Raw genomic sequence first — 23740 nt, forward strand, 5'->3', positions numbered from 1 at the left:
TGTGTGTGTGTGTGTGTGTGTGTGTGTGTGTGTGTGTGTGTAACATCTAATACACAAAGGCATGCGTGAGGAGGGTTCTAAATGTTAATGACATCACATTCAGCAACTAGCTAAGAAATTTTCCTAAGACTAAAGAAAGAAAAATAGATTGCATTGGTCTGTGTCTGCATGAGTTGTAGAACTACATCATTCACTGTAATGATAATTGGATGTGTCTGTTCAGATTTATTAGGATGCACACTCAGATAATCAAAGTTTCAAATGGTTCTGCAATGAGGACATATGGTAGTTGAAAATATCCTAATCGTAGGGTAGCTGATATGCAAAAATAGAATTTCCAGAGTACTAAGCAGAAGAAGTTCCATTTCTCTATATGGAAAGAATATCAATTAACCTGATATTCGGATACGTACATGTTTAATGCACTGCTATATATTCTCTGAAATAATGTCATGCAAACCAATTCATATCTAAATAAAATGTTTATCAATCAAAACAAAGTTTAACGTGAGAAAAAGAAATGAAATTATTTTCTGCAGCTCTTATAAGTAAAGACCTTATTTCCAGGATCACTTTTTATATAAAAAATAAAATAGAAGTAACAGGCTCAGAAAGTAACTGGAGGTGACAAGTTTGGGAGTTTCTGTTGATAACCATAAACCCAACATTTTTTTTTTTTCTTTTTCCCAGATGACGACTGATGTCAGGAATGCTGGAGAGTTAGCTTAAAAGAACATAGCTCCTAACAGTTTTAGTCAGTGGTCAGTTAGCTGAGTTGATTAAAAGCATCCATTAAAAGCAAAGTCAAAGATCTAAATGATTCCATGTTTTCAGATCCGTTGCTGTTTACTTAATGGCTGTTATCCAAAATACGTAACCCTGGACATGTTAACTATGCATACTCTTTGTAGTTGAGACAATGTGTGGCTGAGACCATGTATCACTGTGCCTTTAGAAACAACTTACAGTGTCAGTTTCTTGACTTTTTCATCAGCAAAGGCTCATGCATTATTAACTTCCATGGCATCTTGGGTTCTCCCTACCACCACACCAGTTAAAAAATATATATTGGGGGATTGGTTAGAACTCAAATCAGATCTCTGCTTCTTCAGTCATACTTCTATTTGAGAGAGTAAACTTAAACTTGTTAAGCTTCAATTTCCTTTAAAGTAAAAAATAGATATTAACACCTATGTAAGAAGGTTGTTGTAAAAGGTACAAACTTTCAGTTATAAGTCATGGGATGTCATGTCCAGCGTGGTGACTATAGTTAATAAAACTATATTGTATATTCAAAAGTTGCTAAGAAAATAAATCTTAGAAGTCCTCATTTTAAGAAAAAAAATCTGTAACTATGTATGGGGCATACGTTAATTAGACTTATTGTGCCTTTTGCAATACATACAAATATCTAATCATTATGTTGTACCTGAAACTAATATTATGTTATATGTCAATTATACCTAAAAAAAAAAAGGTTATTGTGACCATTAGGTGGGATGATGCATGCAATATTCATAGCACATTACCTGACAGAAGATAGGCAGTCGATAACTATTCATAGAATGAATGTTTTCATCCAAGTATAGTCTGTATAAAGAGAAGTATAAAGGGAAAGAAGTCCCACGGAGAAATTAATGGTATCAGGTATGAAATCCAGATGAATTTGTTTTATATAGCTGCCCTTTCAAGAGGCAGTCTGGTTCTATTCAAACCACAAGAGTAAAAAGGCAGAAAAATTCTAAAGCAATGCTTCTCAGATTTTATGTGCTCATAAATCACCTAGTAATCTTTTAAAATTGCAAGTTACTACTCAGTGGGTGGGATCTGAGAGACTACTTTTCTAGCAAACTCCAGATGATGCATATGCTGCCTGTGCACTGATTATACTTTAGCAAAGTCCTAGAGAGGCAATTTAAGAAATACTGTACATAAATTTGTATTTATCTAGTCCAACATTATTTCCTGGAACAATAGCTTAAAATTTATTAATTCATTTATTCGCTCAGCAGAGGATTATTTAGTGTCTACTATGTGCCAGGAACTGTTTCAGGTTTTAAGTATAAAATAATGAACAGGACAGATAAAAATCATGCCCTCATTGAGCTTTTAATCTAGTCATATGATCTGGCAATAAACATGCAAACAATTAATTTAAATAATTTCTAGTGGTGTTTAAAACTATATCAAAAATAAGATGAAGTTACTGTGAGATTGTGTATGGTCACTTATGCCTCCTTTAGGAAGGAGACAATTGAACTGAAACCTGAATACTGAGAAGCGGTCTGCTATATGATGATCTGAAAATTTCATACAAAGAGAATGCAAAGGCCCTGAATAGCAATGAAGGAAATAAGACATATGAAAGCCCCTCTTACACTAGAAAAATGTCTAGTAGGAAGAATAGTCATCATTATTATGTCAATTGTCAAATATGAAATGCTTTGTATTATGATGAGTTTTGTACTCAATCTATATACCTATGAATCTGCAATCTATTATATTGTTTTATTGGGATATAAACCAGACCTTGAAGCCAATAAATATAGAATTAAGAGAGATCCCACAGATTAGAGCAACTAAAAAAGAGTGAAGAATAGAATGATGACTCAATTTTCACTTTAGTGAGTCTTAACTAGTAAGAATGCCTAATAACTTAAGACCTGCAAACTAGTATTTAACACCTTAAGTGCATTCCAATTGACTTCTGATTTTGTCTAATGATTTAAGATCCTGCAAACCAATAGATATTAATGTGTTAGAGCATTTCTAATTGACTTCTGATTTTCTGTCGTTTTTTACAAATGTATGAATAAAAGACTGTACATTAAACGGTGCTCCTAACCTTCCATCACTGAAAAATAGCTTTAAGTTTGTCTGATAGCAAGGAAGAATGGCAAAGTTAGTCACTGTGCCTGTTGCCCCAAGACACACATTTCTGATCTGTTCATCCAGAATTATGGTTATATTCTGTGGCAAAATAGCAAATTAAGTTTTGCTTGTTTGTGTGTTGTTTCACTTTGTTCCATTGACCTCATTGGCACCCTACATTAACCAGCTAAGCCACAGAGTTCAGACTTTTTTTCATACTCTGTTTTGGTCATTTATTTGTAATTATTTTGGTTATCTTTGACATTTATTAACAGCAACAATATTTTCTTTCTCATTGGCCTTTTGTATATCTCATTTTATTCATTCAACAAATACTAAATGAGTGCCAATCTCTAGAGCTCTAAGGGCAAAGGAGGAAGTAGAGTGAGATGAAGCTTGATAGGAAAACAAGAGCCAGGTCATTTGAAGTATTATAAACTTTCAAGAAATCTGGTCTGTATCTTAAGAGCAATAGGAACCTACTGAAGAGTTTTAAGCACTTAAGTGACACCATCTTTTGCCATTTCCTTACCTTGTCATTGTTCTCCCCCTCTCCCAATGGGACTACCTTAAATGATGGTTTAATAATGCTATCCTATCATTTACATTTCCTGTTATTTCCAACTAACAAACTTTTTAATGAAAGAAAAGGTTGCCAATTGTAGAAAATTAATTACCTGCGAGACACAAGAGGATTTGCAAATAGAGATACCTATGTGTTGGGTCATGAAACATATGGTACATGCTATGGATAGAGTCATTATTTGTAAATGGTGGCACATCTCTAATAATGAAATAGAGGGGAACATATTTCATTGATGCTCCTTATTACAAATGTAATATTTTCAGAATAAAAATTACTTACTGGGCAGATATCTGCAGCATAAAAATATTTTTAACATTGTGCTTGATCTACATACATAAGCTTTATATAATAAAAGAAGATGATAGATGATAGATAGATAGATAGATAGATAGATAGATAGATAGATAGATAGATATCCATCCCTAAGTGAGGCTTCTTTTATTATATATATATTTTTTTCTGGTGTTCTTTTAACATCTGGCTATAGTAGGCAGTCACTCTTTTGGCTTTATTTTTAACTAAGAACAAAGGAGAAATAACCTAATTTATTTCAGTGCCCATCTGGTTTCAATTGCTCATTTTACATTTATTGAAAAATGATAGATTGTTGGTGATGATGTCTTCCCAGGAGAAGAAGTTGACAGACAGCTGTGCAGAGATGCCATCTTCCCCATCCCCGTTGCCTGTTATGCCCCGTGCCCAAGAGACTGTGTACTCAGCATGTGGTCTGCGTGGTCCTCCTGCTCTCACACCTGCTCAGGGAAAACCACAGAAGGGAAACAGATACGAGCACGTTCCATTCTGGCCTATGCAAGTGAGGAAGGTAAGGTCATCAGCTTCAGAAGGGACTCAGATTCCTCTCGGGAGTTGGCGTGCATTCTTTGTCTTGTCTGGATAAGATAATATTCTAGAAAAATAGACTTCCAGAAATCCAGCAACTCAAGGAGATTTAAGACTTGTTGACTGATTGGGTAACTTGCTTCTATTCCTGCAAATTGATCTTGAAAATAGATCTTTAATAAAAGAACAAAGACTTTCAAAAGTAAATTCACTTTGCCTTTCCTCCCTCCTAATAATTTAAATCTTTTTCAGTTCAAAGTGTTAAACCTGTGAAGAGTCTGTAAATGGCTACCAATTCTAGATGTCAGGTTTAATTCTTTTTTTTCTCTATTTCAGAGGTCAGTTTTTCTCTTTAAAATCACATTCTACCTTCTCATAAATAGGCATATAAGTTCAGTAATAAACTTTATATTAAAATTAACACTGACATGGCTGTTGCTTGACTGAAATTTACATGAATTTTCTACCATTCAGGCTGTGAGATCCAGAAGTCTCATCCACAGACCGTCTTTATATTTAAATATATTGCTCTTCAATCAGTTCATCCTATCGGGTGCATAAAGCATGTTTTGTCATATAGTCATACTTCACATGTGCTAACTTTATTGTCAAGAAATACGAGGCTCTTGGTAATTTTCTCTCAAGCTTATATCCAAATGCTAATTTGGCCCCTATGTGACTGGGTGATACAATGACATACTTAATCTTGTCATTCTGGAAAATAACACAAGAGTAACAAAAACATAGAAGCAAATCAAGTTCTGTCATATTAAAGCATGTTCTGTCTAAAGAATATATAAGTATATGTTATTTAAATATTATTAAGCTGAATGACTTCTCATTCACATGATAAATTGTAATTTCTGTTTTAGGAAGCATATGTTTCTCCATGTATACCCCCAAATAATCAATTTTGGAGGAGTTTTTAGATAGTCCATTTTGTCTTTCTATTTATTGAACATTTTAGTAATAGAAACCTGATAGTATTCTTATTTGATCAAACTTGCTATCTATGTATGTAATATATATGCAAAAATATAATGACTTTTGCCTTAAAACAAGAGAGAAAAATTTAACATATTAAAACAGTCAACATATGAGAAAACTGAAGTTTCTTACTGTTCAAAACTTTTTTCTGTCTCCTTAATATAAATTTAACTGTTTGCTACCCCAAAAATGGTGTATCCACAGGACCTAATAGAAAAATAGAAGCTTTTAGAGAGACAATTATATTCTCTGTATTGTCAAACAATAACTCTAACCTTCTATAGATTATATTCAAACTTCAAGCTCTATCAGCTCAGATTATGTCTTGGACTTCATTAAAATTAGATCTATGGTAACCTTGCTTCTTATAAATCCATTATACTCTGCAGACACTTGCTGTATGACTAGTAATGAGTGACTTTTCACCCTCTGAGTCACATGGCAGAGATTTTGCCATGCTTGCAGAATTCACCAGATCATTATTTCTATAGAAATAACTTCATGATGCTTCAACACTGAAAGGTCATGAAATGCTTTAAAGGCAGAAATTTATGATTGCTCTTTGATATGTATCATCCACTTAGTTGGAAAGGATGAGACTTCAATAATTTTTAATTAACTCTAGCAGGGGCATCATAAGCAAGCCATGCTGGAAAATTATAGATGTTTATGTAGTAAGTCATAAAGGCATGGATAATTTTAAATGGGAGCCATAGAGGAAATTGTCAATGAGGAATCTTCTACTGTTTGTCTCTGTTAACAACAGTTACAAAAATTGGCATAATTATATGAAATATTTAATGAAGAATCTATCCTTCAGAAACTGTTTATTATTATTTATTGGACACACACATGTTTTCTCTTCCTCAAAATAAGCCTTTTATAATTCTGAGATATTTTTAAATGGTTTAGGAACTATATTTGCAAGAAGTTTAAAATGTTTTCCTGCAATTAGATAACCTTTTATAATTCTATATAAAAGTAGGTCTTTCTATTATCCCCCAAGAATTAGTGTTGTATATATCATAAATGTTTTTAATTTTCTCAAGATCAGAAAATTATTGTGATAAACTTTAAGGGAAAAGAGTACATTAGTAAAATTATATATTGAGTTTTTAAACATAAAATTATATGATTTTCTGGTAAAATAACATTTGGACCAATTCATGTGCAAGATATTTATCTGGATTTACAAAAATAAATGCTGCAACCTATGCTTTTGTTTATCTCAGTCAGAACTTCATTGTTAAACATTATATGAAGATTATATAACCTCTTATATTAATGAGGACAGACTAAATTTAGCTACAGACAGCTCAGAAGTTCAGTAACTTAAAAAGAACAATTACTTCTTCCTTATGGGAATTTCGCTACAGTGCTGGGTAACTCTCCAAGGCAATCTGTCCGCCATAAAATGTCTCAGCATTGCACCTCCATGTGAAGACCTACTTCATAATCCCCATGCCAGTGGAAGATGATAATTAGAGAGTGTGTCTGCTGATTTAAAAGGATCAGCATTGAGTTCTTCCATCCAGAAGTGATTTATATCATTTCCACTGACATTTCATTGTCAAAGAAAGTTATACAGTCACGACTTTAAATTGAGCCTAACTTCAAGCAGGGCAGAGGGTTGGGGGTAATATAATTCTACTGCGTGCTAGAAAGAAAGAAGTGTTGATTACTGATCTTACCCCTGGTCTTCTTATTACATGTTTGTGTGTATATGTATGTCTGTGTCTATATCTGTACCTATAGCTATAGCTATATCTATGTCTGTAGATGTATGATAAAGGAATATTCCATATGGCCCCAATTCAGTAGATAAAACAGGCATCTCCATTGTTAAGTCTGTAAATGGCTACCAATTCTAGATGTCAGGTTTAATTCTTTTTTTTCTCTATTTCAGAGGTCAGTTTTTCTCTTTAAAATCACATTCTACCTTCTCATAAATAGGCATATAAGTTCAGTAATAAACTTTATATTAAAATTAACACTGACATGGCTGTTGCTTGACTGAAATTTACATGAATTTTCTACCATTCAGGCTGTGAGATCCAGAAGTCTCATCCGCAGACCGTCTTTATATTTAAATATATTGCTCTTCAATCAGTTCATCCTATCGGGTGCATAAAGCATGTTTTGTCATATAGTCATACTTCACATGTGCTAGCTTTATTGTCAAGAAATACGAGGCTCTTGGTAATTTTCTCTCAAGCTTATATCCAAATGCTAATTTGGCCCCTATGTGACTGGGTGATACAATGACATACTTAATCTTGTCATTCTGGAAAATAACACAAGAGTAACAAAAACATAGAAGCAAATCAAGTTCTGTCATATTAAAGCATGTTCTGTCTCAAGAATATATAAGTATATGTTATTTAAATATTATTAAGCTGAATGACTTCTCATTCACATGATAAATTGTAATTTCTGTTTTAGGAAGCATATGTTTCTCCATGTATACCCCCAAATAATCAATTTTGGAGGAGTTTTTAGATAGTCCATTTTGTCTTTCTATTTATTGAACATTTTAGTAATAGAAACCTGATAGTATTCTTATTTGATCAAACTTGCTATCTATGTATGTAATATATATGCAAAAATATAATGACATTTGCCTTAAAACAAGAGAGAAAAATTTAACATATTAAAACAGTCAACATATGAGAAAACTGAATTTTCTTGCTGTTCAAAACTTTTTTCTGTCTCCTTAATATAAATTTAACTGTTTGCTACCCCAAAAATGGTGTATCCACAGGACCTAATAGAAAAATAGAAGCTTTTAGAGAGACAATTATATTCTCTGTATTGTCAAACAATAACTCTAACCTTCTATAGATTATATTCAAACTTCAAGCTCTATCAGCTCAGATTATGTCTTGGACTTCATTAAAATTAGATCTATGGTAACCTTGCTTCTTATAAATCCATTATACTCTGCAGACACTTGCTGTATGACTAGTAATGAGTGACTTTTCACCCTCTGAGTCACATGGCAGAGATTTTGCCATGCTTGCAGAATTCACCAGATCATTATTTCTATAGAAATAACTTCATGATGCTTCAACACTGAAAGGTCATGAAATGCTTTAAAGGCAGAAATTTATGATTGCTCTTTGATATGTATCATCCACTTAGTTGGAAAGGATGAGACTTCAATAATTTTTAATTAACTCTAGCAGGGGCATCATAAGCAAGCCATGCTGGAAAATTATAGATGTTTATGTAGTAAGTCATAAAGGCATGGATAATTTTAAATGGGAGCCATAGAGGAAATTGTCAATGAGGAATCTTCTACTGTTTGTCTCTGTTAACAACAGTTACAAAAATTGGCATAATTATATGAAATATTTAATGAAGAATCTATCCTTCAGAAACTGTTTATTATTATTTATTGGACACACACATGTTTTCTCTTCCTCAAAATAAGCCTTTTATAATTCTGAGATATTTTTAAATGGTTTAGGAACTATATTTGCAAGAAGTTTAAAATGTTTTCCTGCAATTAGATAACCTTTTATAATTCTATATAAAAGTAGGTCTTTCTATTATCCCCCAAGAATTAGTGTTGTATATATCATAAATGTTTTTAATTTTCTCAAGATCAGAAAATTATTGTGATAAACTTTAAGGGAAAAGAGTACATTAGTAAAATTATATATTGAGTTTTTAAACATAAAATTATATGATTTTCTGGTAAAATAACATTTGGACCAATTCATGTGCAAGATATTTATCTGGATTTACAAAAATAAATGCTGCAACCTATGCTTTTGTTTATCTCAGTCAGAACTTCATTGTTAAACATTATATGAAGATTATATAACCTCTTATATTAATGAGGACAGACTAAATTTAGCTACAGACAGCTCAGAAGTTCAGTAACTTAAAAAGAACAATTACTTCTTCCTTATGGGAATTTCGCTACAGTGCTGGGTAACTCTCCAAGGCAATCTGTCCGCCATAAAATGTCTCAGCATTGCAACTCCATGTGAAGACCTACTTCATAATCCCCATGCCAGTGGAAGATGATAATTAGAGAGTGTGTCTGCTGATTTAAAAGGATCAGCATTGAGATCTTCCATCCAGAAGTGATTTATATCATTTCCACTGACATTTCATTGTCAAAGAAAGTTATACAGTCACGACTTTAAATTGAGCCTAACTTCAAGCAGGGCAGAGGGTTGGGGGTAATATAATTCTACTGCGTGCTAGAAAGAAAGAAGTGTTGATTACTGATCTTACCCCTAGTCTTCTTATTACATGTTTGTGTGTATATGTATGTCTGTGTCTATATCTGTACCTATAGCTATAGCTATATCTATGTCTGTAGATGTATGATAAAGGACTATTCCATATGGCCCCAATTCAGTAGATAAAACAGGCATCTCCATTGTTAAAATGTTATGACTTTTATTTTTTACTCTTGTTAAACAAATAATAAAATAATAGAATAGCACTTCTTCTTCATACTATTCTCTTTTCCTTTCCCTTTTTTTCCCTTCCTTTCCTTTCTAGGATTTTTTTCTCTCCCTTCCTAAACAGCCTTATCTAAAAAAGCCTTTAGGTGAAGCCAGGCAACTGTGCCAGTGGATAAGGGGTCTCAGTGGTCCAGAGTGGGTTGTCAGAGTCCAGTTCAGTAAACCCTGAGTAGACTAAGCAGTGGGGCGCAAGGATTGCATAAGAGGGTAGAAGCAGCAAGCCAACAGAGGATGTCAGGGCACAGGCAGGATGTAGAGGGAATCCCAGCATGGAGGCAGCCAGCCTAGTGTGTAGTGCTAGAGCCAGGCAGGGGTTGAGAAGGATTTCTATGTGGGGTGGCCTGATGTCAGAACATGGGCAGAGTGATAAAGAGAGCCTGTGAGTACAGCAATGGAGATGATGGCAGTGAGAGATTGCGTGAAGGCGGAAGATGTTCGACCAAATAAGTACATGTATTAAAAATCATAGAAAGGAGTCAGGTTTCTTATTGTTGCAAAAGGGAGCTACAAATATGTTAAGAAAGAAAACTAGAATAAACTGTATCGTATTATATCGGAATTGAAAGTTACTAATGTGAATTCATTGTTCAATTTGTAAAGATACATAACAGAAAAATGTAAATGTAAGTATGATATATATTATATATTAGCTGAAAGGACCTGGGAGCTGATATATATTATATGTATATTACATATGATATATATCATATATCATATATAATATATACTATATATGATATATGATATATATCATATATATTATATATGATATATATTATATATTAGCTGAAAGACACCCCAATAGCAATAAATACATACAGTGCTAAGATCTTGGTTCTAATACCATTCTCCAAAAATAAGGAACCAGAGCTCTTTGGATAAATGACTGATTCCAGGGCTAGAATAGGAAAACTACAAGGTGTACCTGGAAGATCTTGTGCCAGAAAGGAAGAAAGAGGAGAACATGTCAAAAGGTCACAGAAGCTAGCTTGAAGGGTCTCTCACTGACCACACATGGAAACAATTTTAAGGCCAAAATAATAGTAATAAGATTATAACCCATTAGATAAAATATGAAACTATGGGTCTGTATTTAATATTAAAATATGTTAATTGAATATCTGATGAAGAGAATTATATTTATAGTTTTAAGTATTTCCCTAATGGAGAAGTCTGACCAGACACCACGTTAATCCAGTGATCAAAGTTTACATTGTCAATAATAGAACAAATAAAAATCATGAGTTCCTGGTATGATGCAATGAGAACATGACATCACTTCTGTGATATTCCTGCCAAAGATGCGTATCGTAGAATATAATCATGAGGAAACATTTGAAAATCACTAATTGAAAGACATCGTATAAAATACTGGCTTTCAATCTTCAAATTGTCTAAATTATGGAAATTAAGAAAAGACTGAGGAACTATTCCAGATCAAAAGAGGCTAATAAAACATGACATCTAAATGTAACGCTTGAATCTGAACTAGATCCTTTTGCTATAAAAAGAACATTTTGGGACAGTGGCAAATCTCAATGGGTTTGAGGATTAGACAGTAATAATATCAATCTTAATTTCTTGATATACTGATCTCAAATATTGAATGTGCTTATGTGTAGAAAAATGTCCTTATTACAGAAAATAGATACTAAAATATTTATGTAACAGGGCATCATTTCAACAAGTCTTTCCAAATGGTACAAGGAAAAATAATACTGATAATATACTTTTAATTTTCCTATAATTTGAGATTGATTCAAAATTAAAACATAAAAAATAATAGAATAAAAACAACTTGCTTTTCATACAATGTTGAGTAATATTGTGTACCATATTATTATCAATACACAAAAATTATCATAAAATGCTTCTTATTGAAATGCCATTTAGAAACTAAACCAAGTGGTAGCAACTAGAGATAGATAGTTAATATACTGGAGAAAATAAAAGTGTTTCTTTTCAAATTAAAATATAAAATTTGTGTGTGTGTGTGTGTGTGTGCGTGTGTGCGTGTCTGTATCTTCCAAAACTTTGACTTCTGGTTAAATATAATTGGTAATTTGCTTATTAACATTGTATGATATCTTGAGGTAAAAAGTCTTTCTTGTATTGTGTAAACTATAGGGTGGGTCCCAGAAGCTACTTTAAAATTATGTTAGAAGTCCTAAAAGGATGCAATCTTTTAACACTTAAGTGTTTAGCATATTTTTTATATAAATATTAGTAGTTTGAATATTAATTAAAATTAAAAACTGATGTTAGATTTATAGCCTTTGATTTTTGAACCTGTTGCAAATTCTTAATAAAAATGGTTTAAAAAAGGAAAAAGAATTTTAAAAATGTTTTCCACTGAGTATAATAACAACTTCTGTTAATTCTCATTATATAGTTAATTATTCTTGCAGAGCAAGAAATGAGAGAATGTTTATTTTTGTAAGGATCATAATGACCTGATGTTATAACTTTATCAGCCAAATTTTAGTGTGCTTTTACACCTGTTTTGTACATGTAGAAAATAGATGCAAATTGAAATCAAATTATACTATTTTTTCTCAATTAGTAGCCTTCAAAAATTATATTTTACAGTATAAACCATTGAAGAGAGGAATATTTCTAATCTTAACTTGTTCAGTTTTTATAGCTAAATGATTTTAATCTTAAGAACAAAGAAGGGCACATTTACATTTTCTAGAGGAATTTGAAGAGCCCAGGATCCATTATATTGGTATATACACACATAACTCTGACTCCTAAGTAAATACTATTACTTCCTCATCTTCATACCATTGACTTTGAAAAAAAGAGTTCTCCTTCAATCTGCCCCTACAGGACTAACAAGCAGGATTTATGCAGATTTCACAGTGGAAAGTCTTCTATCTCTTACTGCAAGGAAAAAGGGATGGGGGGTAGGGAGAGAATGGGAGGAAGTGCTGCAGCAGAATCTCGTGAGGTTCCCTATAGCTAATGCTCTTCCAATTCAATTCCTGAAACCATGCCACTGCCAATGTGATTTTCACCCAGCAGTGGTCTGCTATCAAGGGGTTTGGGCCTCAATAGCAGGCAAAGTTACAAGCATCTTAAAATTGTAATTCTTGGTACACTAACAGTCTCTTCTTAACATGAGCCCAGTCCACTTTCTTATCCTCTTTGCCGGTTACTTCCCTATGTGAACTCTGCACTCCAAATGACTGTATCAATATCGCTAATTCCCAAGGTCATACATACCTGCCTGCCTTTGCTTTTATTTATTTTCTCTTCTTCTGTTTAAAGAAAATTCTCCTTTCCTTCTAGGCCTTCAAGAACTCTCCTACCTGAGGCATTTTTCAGTCCTACAAAATTAATGGCATCTGACGCTTTTGAATCTCAATTATACTAAATACCTCTTTTAACATAATTATTATATTCTAGCTAGAATTATACTCATTTGTATGTTTATCTTTTCCCTTCTACTTTTTCCCACTGCATTATAAGGTCCTTAAGAGTAGAACTATTTCTAATCCCTCTAGGTATCCCTTGACTCATCAAACATAAACATTGCATGTTGCACTCAATACATACATATCCAATTATGTTTTGAACAGGTTCTTTTTCTTTTTCAATCTGCCATTTAAATTGTAAAAACTTCAATGCCTGAGCCAGAAACACCATAGGTCTATTTAAATGTATACTAATAAAGCTTTTATGAACTTGATGTGTAGAGAAAGAAAAACATCACTTTTTCATTTCTAAGAGAAAAGTTTCACATAATAGTTGATATTTTTATATCAGCATTTTATATCAGCGACTTTATTTGGCAGAATTTCATCAAAGTATTATAAAGACTTTCCCTTTAATGGAATGATAGAAAGCTTAAGTAGTCACATGAGTGTGAAGCATATATTTTTATGTATGAGAATTTTTTAAAACTATGCTTATCACTAATTTTGTCATGAGTGACATTTTATAATTTCTCCAGTACTATGGAAATATTCCCAGATGTCAGGAACCAGATCTTCCCATAAATAATAAATAAATTCAATATTATATCTATCAATTTTTCTACCATAAAATTATTCCCAAAACCAAATGACGATGCTGCAGTGACTGATTATTCCAAGCCATGCTTTCGAAATTGCCATATCGTTGTTATAATTAAGACTACTTTGGGGCTTATCTGTACAAGTATCCTGACATCAGCCAAAACTGCTGATGTGGCTTTAATATGGAGTCATGCAAGAAAATAAATAGCCTTTATGTCTGTAAACTTAACAGCTATCTTGCACTTCCTCAACACATTATTGTAATGTTGTAAACCTTTTTATCTTAGCATTTTTTTTCAAAGCCATCTAGTTAATTCCAATGTCAAAAACAATTCAGAGTTTTAAACTCACAGTTTAAACAGCATATGAATACTCATAGTGAAAATGGGATAAATAAAGAAACTTTTTTTTGGTAAATCAATAATTTTGCTATTAAATATATAGGTATGGTTAAAATGGTTATATAAAGTGTATATAGAAAATATCTATAATTAGCATGTGTTTGTCTTAATGATAAGATTGGATAAATCTAGAGCCTCAGGGAATGGATAATAAGAGTGCTCATTTACTTTTCCCAAATCCAATTAGTATGTTTTAGGATTTGTTTCTATTAAAATACTAAATTTCTTTTCAGAGGCTGCCAGGGTCACTGAGCTGTGATGGAGGATAGGATGTGAACTGTGACAGATATTTTCACCTTCATGAAGCAGGGGACGTTAATGAAATACTGTTTAATGCAGGTTATTCTGATGTTGATCTCATGTTTAACACTGCATAAATGATTCTAAATCGCAGTTAAATTCTCCCATATACCGCCTACTGATTTAATTGCTGAATAGAGGGATGTCCTTAATCATAAGTGGAGTGATACCCGAAGATCAGCTCATGATGTGGATTTGTGTTTTTGCTTATGACTTTTACCTAAATCTCAAACTGTTGAGGTCATCTTTCATGTTAGAGTCACTAGATGTTGAATCACCTTTTCTTATATATTTTTAACTTTTTGAAACTTGCTTCCTAATATCTAAAACCTACCTCTTATTATTTTTAATATTTCTTCCATTTACTATTACAGTTATGTATGATGAATCCTCAAGGTTCCCACCATTCCACATTAACAATCAGTTATTTTCTGTTCCTAAAATGAAATCCAGAGGCTACGTAAGTTTGAATAGACCAAATTGATAAAGTAAGCAATAACTTCCTCCAGCCCTCTGCTTTTAACATTATAAAGCTTTTTCTTTTTGTAATTGCCATTGTAAATAGAATAGTGTTAAAAACAACAACAACAACAACAACAACAACTCCATAAACTCCTAGCTATTACTGAGGCCATATTATTTAAGCTGTATGGACTCATCCACTTCATCATTTTTTCACTTGTAAGGCAGTAGTGGATGTAAAATGAGATCCCACCTACAAAGTATTTAAAGTGGGGCTGACACATAAAAAGGATTTCATAATGACAACTCCATACCATATTCTATCAATTAAAAGACACATCTGTTTTATCCTTTATCATCTCTATAACTATAGCATCTTACATTGGATGCATTTTTAAACCCATCATGGCCAAGCAGCAGTTATAACATAGTTGTCATTGATAATATGTGTGAATTATGTGGTTATTCCTGGTGGTAATAGCAATCCTGTGATATTTCTACCCCAAACAAACAAAAACAACAAAGGACCATTTGAGGAAGAAAAATAAACCCTTCTTCATTTGCTTGCTTGAACTTTGCATTGACATATTCTGGTGCAATTAATCAAAACTTAGAGATGGGTACCAGTATCCTGAGAGAAAACCCTAGAGATAAGAGCATTCTTTTTAAGAAATCCTATATCATCAACATTTTTTATGCCACAGAGATGATACTGTGCAGAAGAACACAAAAGAGTGTGAGTTAAAAGTGACTCAATAGATTTGTATTGTGAAAGTAAAAAAGTTTTAGGAATACCTCCCCTTTTAATGCATGCAAAAAAGTGATATATGTCTTTAAAATTATGTAAATAAGTCATATAAATCTATTTTAATAAGTATATAATAAAAATTAGAGTTGATAAGAAAACATCGTATTGTAGTTTAATTTGCAGGCATTCCTCTTTCCTTGAGCTATATATAGCGATGGTATATCTCACAGCCAGATGGTATATCTGACATCTTAGATTTAAAGAAATACGGTATTACCATTACTATATGACATTTCTGGGAATGCTATGGAAGATCAAAAAGAATCAATAGATTTTAAAATCCCTATTTCTAATCACCCTAAAGCCTAATAAATTAAAATAAGTAGCAATTTAAAACCTGTAATTAAGATTTTCAATTAGGGAGATAATATTTGAAAATACACAGTCTTAATGTCCATGTTTCTCCAGTTCAGCAATCACACAGGCTTCAATTGTACCTCATTTTCAGCTTCTCTGGAGAACAATGGCCTGTCTCTTTGATGTTCTCCACAGTCCTCAAAAGCAGATTTCATGTACACCCCATAGTTTAAGTTTTAAGCTAGACCACGCCAAATGAGGTGAGAATAATATGTAATTTGCCTTCCTCACAATATGCTGGTCACATGCTATGTGCTAGTAAATGGCTGGTATCATTGTTATTGTTAATAAAAAAAAAAAAAAAGATAAGGTTTCTCTTGGCACCATATCTAATCTGTTAACTTTGTCCATTTTTATAGGTGGAGCTCCCTGTCCAAATACAAGTGCTTTGCAAGAGGTGCGCAGCTGTAACGAGCATCCTTGTACTGTGTACCACTGGCAAACTGGTCCCTGGGGCCAGTGCATTGAGGACACCTCAGTATCGTCCTTCAACACAACTACAACTTGGAATGGGGAGGCCTCGTGCTCTGTTGGCATGCAGACAAGGAAAGTCATCTGTGTACGGGTCAATGTGGGCCAAGTAGGACCCAAAAAGTAAGGGCTTTAGAATGTCAACAGTAAATCCTGTGGCCAGCCATGCAAGGGAGCCCAGGCTTCACTTGCTTCATGAAATTGATGCTTGTCATACCTGTCCTCAAGAGAAAAATTGGTTGGTTTGAACGTCAGCCACTGATAAAGTTACCACAGCTTCAGAGTGTTGTGCCTGGGATCCATAAATTCTGTAGAAACCTTTCTATGTGATATGTACTTTCAGTTTTATAGTCACACTTTCTGCTTTTATTAAGCTAGTGAGACAATGAAAGCAGCGTTTGCTGTTGACCTGGCTGATCAATAATGAAAGTATATGAAGTCCTAGCAGTGTAGGTCATCCATGACCTCCTATATTACCCGTAGGCTGTGAAGGCTGCCAATCTAGTTTAATTGGGCAGTAGCCTTCTATGATCTCGCCTTTTATTTCCCCTAGCAAATATCAAAAATACTGAGGCTAAACTTATTACATCTTTTAATGGCTAAATGAATAAGTTATTTACTTTCAAGAGAGAGCCTTGGGATAGGATGAATGTTATGATAGGTAGAAAAATCATCAGTTTCTTACTGTGGTTACAAATAATGTAATAACACAGCAAACTATTTGCTAGAAGAGAAGGCAAAGAACTGGAGAATTGGCATATTATATGTGCCTTGTGAGAAATATAAACAAAAACAAGTCATGACATAAATAGGTTAATCATTTTCAGAGAAATTAATAAATCAACTCTAAAACTATATTTCTTTAAGAGGTAAAGATATTTTTTTTTGAGATTTAGACAGAATAATCTTTTAAAATTCAAACCATCTTAGCCATGTGAAACATTGGAAAACCAGTCACGTTTGCATTGTATAAAAATGACCTCATAATTTCTAGATACTTGGCCAACTACTTCAATATTATGTGTGATCATAGCAGGCTACTTATTTGATTCTGGCCACAGTTTTCAGTGTGTTGAAAGGATTTAATGAAAAAAAAGTAGTAGTAATTGTAAATACTCAATAAATCTTAGAAATTGTTACTTTCTCTTAAAAATTTGAGATATTTCTTAGTGTTTCAGGGAAATGATAATAAATAATGTACCTGATATATAAAAAACCCCAGGGGATAAATAAGAATCCCATTATGAGTTGTTTTTACCTGGCTAGGGTTCCAGATATTTGGGATATTTTGCCCCATACTTTGTTTATATAGTTTGAAATTAGGTAGCATATTAGAAAACATATGGCAAAATACTTGAATAAATTGGGAAACTACTCTACATGCTTAATAGGTAGCCCCAAACCATTATTTTAATAGGATAATGCTAAAGTTGTGATGACTCTAACAAAGGAAATGAAAGTGCAGTGCGTTAAAATTCAGTAGCAATAATAGCAGGAGCAGAAGTTCCAAGTCCTGGAGGAATCTGGGTCTTGCTGGGACAAGCGCAGAGGTAGAAATATTTACCACAAAGGGTTAGTTATAACCTGACCAACCTGTTGTGGCACAGGATAGAGTGTTACTGTGCTGAGCTTCTACAAGAATACTCATTCTGTTCCTATTTTATAGTAAGTCACCTTTCAGATGTTGATATTGACATTTTCCTCACTTGTGCAAACTACAGAATATTTTGCTGAGCCTGGATGTACATGTGTACAAGCCTGTGTGTGTGAAAAAGGCTGCTGGATTCATGTCACTAAATCATTCAATAAGGGGGGTGTCCTGAAGCTCCATGTCAGACCACCACGATAATCCATTAAAAATGTGCTTTGCCCTTGCAGCCTTTATTCAATGACCTGGATACATGGATACATTTGTTAAATCAAATAGATTTATTTTGCCCTTAAAGTTCTGAATAAGTAAGCAAATACTGTGAATTCAAAAGAAGACTTTATTGCCCTATGCCTAAATGCTAGTTTAATTCAATGAATGCTTTTCAGTACTAGGCATTTGAAACAGAAATGCAAATAGAAAACTTGTTTTAAACTCTTCTTAATATAATAGATTACTGTGAAATGGTAAAATCAATGTTATTGATCTTATCTATTCTCTGAGTAACAAACTTCAACTCCTATCACATCTGTTTAATTTGACCTTGAATAAGATTTTGGGGAAAATCTATTCCCTGATTTAAACCACAAACATTAAATACAAACAGTACAAAAGAGAAAAGAAGCATGTTGACTGAACCAACTGCCTCGCCAAAGGAAGTCTGAATTTATTTTATTGGATGTAATCTAGGCTGTATAATTTATCTTTGTGTGTTCATTTAGTGGCTTTGTTGTTAGTAATTTTGATCTCCACAGTTAGCCAAGTATCTTGCTGTGGATATTTCTAAACTAAAACAAAATTTTGGAGGTTGTCAGTGATAGCATTATAAATTCTACTGATTTATTCAGGACTAAAATTTGAAAAGCATGCAATTGAGTAATGCTCTCCCGTGGTTAAAATTATAAAATTGCCTCATTGAAAAGGAATGCTTCCCATAATAACTACTAATCAATAATTCCATGGTTTCAAAAGAATTAACAGGATTACATGTGAGATTTTGCCATATAATATTTCCTAGTTAAGAATGAATGTTAAATTATGATTCCAGTGATTAATAATCTGAATCGTAACAGTAATTTAACTTCTATGATTCACATCTAAATGTGTATGTCATTCATGACTTTGAGTACTCATAGCAATTAGGAAAATACAAACTTATTCTCAATGTAAACCAGGTAGATTATTTCTTTTTGAAATGTTGAATTTAATAGATTCTGAATAAATCCTAGTGTTATAGAGTGAGAGAGAAAAATATGTATCTGTATAATTGAATAGAACATAATATTTATGTATGAGATAGAACATGTAAATAAATTATTATAATACAAGATATATTAAAAATAAAGCATTAGCAAGGTGCTATAATTATGGGAAAGAAATTAATGATTATTTTTCAGTCATAGTTCAGTTCTAAAACCCTGATTAACTTGTTAAAATACAATATATCTTGACCTACAAAATATTTGGCTTCTCTCATGGAGAGTATTTTTAAATTTCATATTTTACTAATTTGCCAAGTTATCCCATCAATGGTTTTACTGGTTGTTTGGTTTATTTTTTCACTGCCTCTTAGCTTACTTGTTAAAGATTTATATGACCTCAAAAGAGTATTTCCTACAAATCAAAACATTAAATTACTTTTAGTTATGTGAATTATGTTATTGTGTTTTGTTGTTCTGATATACATCTTCAAATGTTAATGCTCCTAGACAATGGCTGACCACTAGCAATAGTAGAATCAGACTGTGAAGATGCTAAGAAGAACTGGGAAATTTAAAAATCATATAAGTATACAATAAACAAGAGAGTATCTTTAAAACTTACATATCCGCTCCCTAAAATTATCTTTTAGAAAGTGAAAACCTTATATCATGTAAGATCTTTCAGTGTTTTGTGTTTCATTGTGATTTTTCTTTTGTGTTTCTAATAAATAATATATTTTGGTGTGTTTTAAAAATAATAATTTAGTTAATTTTACCATAATTTATGTCAAGAACACAGTGTTTTATTTTTCTTTAAATTACTGATTGACTTTTTGTTTTATTTATATTTAATCTTTTTGTTCCAAAAAGTATTGTAACATAAAAATATTTAAAATATTTAAAATTCTGTAATTTGAAGCTATGAACATAATAGAAGAAAAAATAGAGACATTAAATGAAACCAGGAATAATGCAAAAATTGCTTATCATAATGACCTATATACTTTCATTAGTTTATTACTTATCATGAAATATATGGCTGTAAATTCAATTTTGTTTTTTAAGCATGTACTGTGTATAGAATATACTCCATTCTAAATTTACTTTATGCTATACATATTTTGTAAAATAAAGTGCAGAATAACCTGAAAATTTACAATTGGCAATAACCCTATTTAGTTATTCAAAGATGTAGAATTAGGTCCTTAAATAGGTAATTTGAATTTCCACAAATTTCTTAAAAGCATGTTAGAAAATACAAATTTATTAATCGAAAGATTAATGAGGGAATAGGATATAATTATTGCATTTTGTTCTAGATAACACAATTTCTTTTATTAAAATTATACATCTTGCTTTGAGAAGCTTTATTAAGGTCCACTTCGGAAAATTTAGTTTAATTGTATAGCTCCTAGAAGTAATTAATATAGATTGGTGACTATTTAGCAATTTTAGCAAAGAAAATCCTAAATATATAAATTACCTGGTTTTCTGATTACTATAGAGACCTAGTAATTTTCTTTTGCTTTTCCTAGGTGTCCTGAAAGCCTTCGGCCTGAAACAGTGAGGCCTTGTCTGCTTCCTTGTAGGAAGGACTGTATCGTGACCCCGTATAGTGACTGGACGTCATGCCCTTCCTCATGTAAAGAAGGTATGATGTGCAGCGTTCTAATGGCTAGTCATCTAGAAAACACTCAACAGGGCCTCCAAATCCTTCTGGCTGAGCAATGTTTGCAATTTCCACATGGGGCTGTATATTCCTGGTTTGACATGAATGCCATAAAATTTTGGTTTCCTTCTTAAAAAATAATATAGCTTTGCAGTACCAAACCAATGATTTTTTATGCCAGAACTGACTTAAAACTTTACGGTATGGATCAAAGTGAAAGGATTCTAGAAGTTATTATATTAATGTTTCCTTCATCATTACTTATAAAAGAATGTATAGTGGCCTTATGTATTTCAAAAAGAGAGTGTACAGTGATCTTATCAGTATTCACGACTTCCAACCAGCTTGCCCAATGGCAAGAAATAGCCATGGGACCACAGATTCAATTATGTGACTCCAAGGATGGGAATAAAGGAAAAAGAAAAATGGTCAAATTCTACCTGTGCCAACACTTAACATGCCATGAGGCATTTACAAGATGAGGATTCGTTCTCATTTTGATTTTCTTTTCCTTGTATTACTCACAGACATAGACTTTTTAATATCATGGCAGATACTTTGATAAGTCTTTACTCTCAAGGATCAGGTCCTTTGTCATTGCTTCAGAGAAAGATATTAGCATCCTCCAAGTGACTTATACAATAAATGAGCAAATTTTCTCTTTAATCACATTGTCACTATCTCCTATTTTTTATTTTACCCTTGTAACAAATACAAATAGTTTTTCTTGAATTCCTTTTATGCTTTTATTTTATTTATGCTTCTTGACTCTGACTGGAGATTCAATTAAGAATCAACTTCTATTTTAACAGCTATTTTAAGTTGCCAAAAATTATTTATATCCTTAAGATATTATATGAGATTATAAATTTAATAATCGATGTTTTACAGTGTGATTATAATTTTATATAGTCGAAACATAAGTTGCTTTTTTATGCATTTTTTAGTTTAAGTACTATTGAAATATCAAATAAAATTAAACCACAAAGTGAACAACAATAGAAAACTTTGATTTTAAAAGTCTTTTAAGGCATCTAAAAAGCTTTTGGATCAAAAGGAGTTGGCATTAACTTTTAAAAAAGGTTAATGGAATTAATCTTACTAACAAAGTAATATCATTGTCTAACTTTTTTTCCACATTTTCTTCTCTTATGCCCTTATTTTCTTAAAAAATAAACATATAATACTTCAATTTGGTCATAATCAGCAATAGAATTGTACTTTCTAATAATAATATGTTAATATTTCTGTGGTAATTGTTAGTTATTCATCACTACAATGAAAAGCTTATCTATTACATGGACTTTATGTGCTTGGAAATTTTATGCTTGACATTTTTATACTTAATATGTTGTGTTAATGAGATAAGACCATTTATTAATAATTACAAAACATATGTAGTTACATTTATAACCATATGACTAATATTCTGACACAAATTTAACATTTTGGGGTATTAAAAGGACTTTTTAAATTTTTATTTTTTTATTTTTATTTATGTTTTTAACATTTTTTCTATATCCCTATATTTTTTATTAAAATTATTGGGGTGATATTGGTTAATTAAATAAAATAAGTTTCAGGCATACAGTTCAATAACACATCATATGTATATTGCACTGTGTTCACTATCCATAGTTAAATTCCCTTCCGTCATCAAATATTTGACCCCTTTTTGTCCCTATCTACCTTCCCCCTGCACACCTTCCCTCTGGTAACCACTAATCTACTACTCATGTTTAAAAAGATTATATACCATGATCCTGTGGGCTTCATCATAGGGGCACAGAGGTGGTTTAACATATGCAAATTGATTAATGTGATTCACCACATAAACAAAATAAAAGATAAAAATCATATAATCATATCAATAGATGCATAAAAAGCATTTGATAAGATACAGCATCCATTTATGATTAAAACACTTAGTAAAATGGGTATAGAAGGAAAGTACCTTAACATAATAAAGGACATATATGACATATCCTATTTAATGGTGAAAAACTAAAAAGCTTTCCTTCTAAGATCAAGAACAAGATGAAGCTGTCTACTATCACCACTATTATAGTATTTAAAATCCTAGCTAGAATAATTAGGCAAGAGAAAACATAAAAGGCACCACATAGGGAATGAAAAAGTCAGATTGTCACTTTTTTCAAATAACATGATTCTCTCTATAGAAAACCCTAAAGACTCCACTAAAAACAACAGCAACAACAACAAAAACTATTAGAAACAATAAAACAAATGCAGTGAAGTTTTAGAATACAAAATCAATGTACAAAAATTTGTAGTGTTCCTATACTCAAACAATAAACGTTCGGAAAAAGAAATGAAAAAAACAAGTCCTTTTGCAATTGCAACAAAAAGAATAAAATATCTGAGAATAAACCTAATGAAGCATGTGAAGGACCTATACACTGAAAACTATGACATTATTAAAAGAAATTGAAGAAGACACAAAGAAATGGAAAGATATTCCATGTTCATGGATTAGAAGAATCAACATAGTTAAAATGACCTTATTACCCAAAGTGTTATACAGATTTAATGCAATCCCTATCAAAATCCCATTGGCCTTTTTTAAAGAAATAGAACCAAAAAAATCATCAGATTTGTATGGAAGCACAAA

General features: G+C 32.1%; 1 protein-coding gene across 1 annotated transcript in view; it reads left to right on the forward strand.

The window, feature by feature from the left end:
* Positions 1-23740, forward strand: part of THSD7A (thrombospondin type 1 domain containing 7A) — a 374453-nt gene that overhangs the window by 274564 nt on the left and 76149 nt on the right. The window contains exons 7-9 of the mRNA XM_011363004.2: positions 4086-4280; positions 16478-16712; positions 20975-21090. Of these exons, the coding sequence (XP_011361306.1) occupies positions 4086-4280; positions 16478-16712; positions 20975-21090 (546 nt within the window). The remainder of the gene's footprint in view (positions 1-4085; positions 4281-16477; positions 16713-20974; positions 21091-23740) is intronic.

This window comes from Pteropus vampyrus, unplaced genomic scaffold (assembly GCF_000151845.1).
Source record: "Pteropus vampyrus isolate Shadow unplaced genomic scaffold, Pvam_2.0 Scaffold4, whole genome shotgun sequence".
Classification (NCBI taxonomy): domain Eukaryota; kingdom Metazoa; phylum Chordata; class Mammalia; order Chiroptera; family Pteropodidae; genus Pteropus; species Pteropus vampyrus.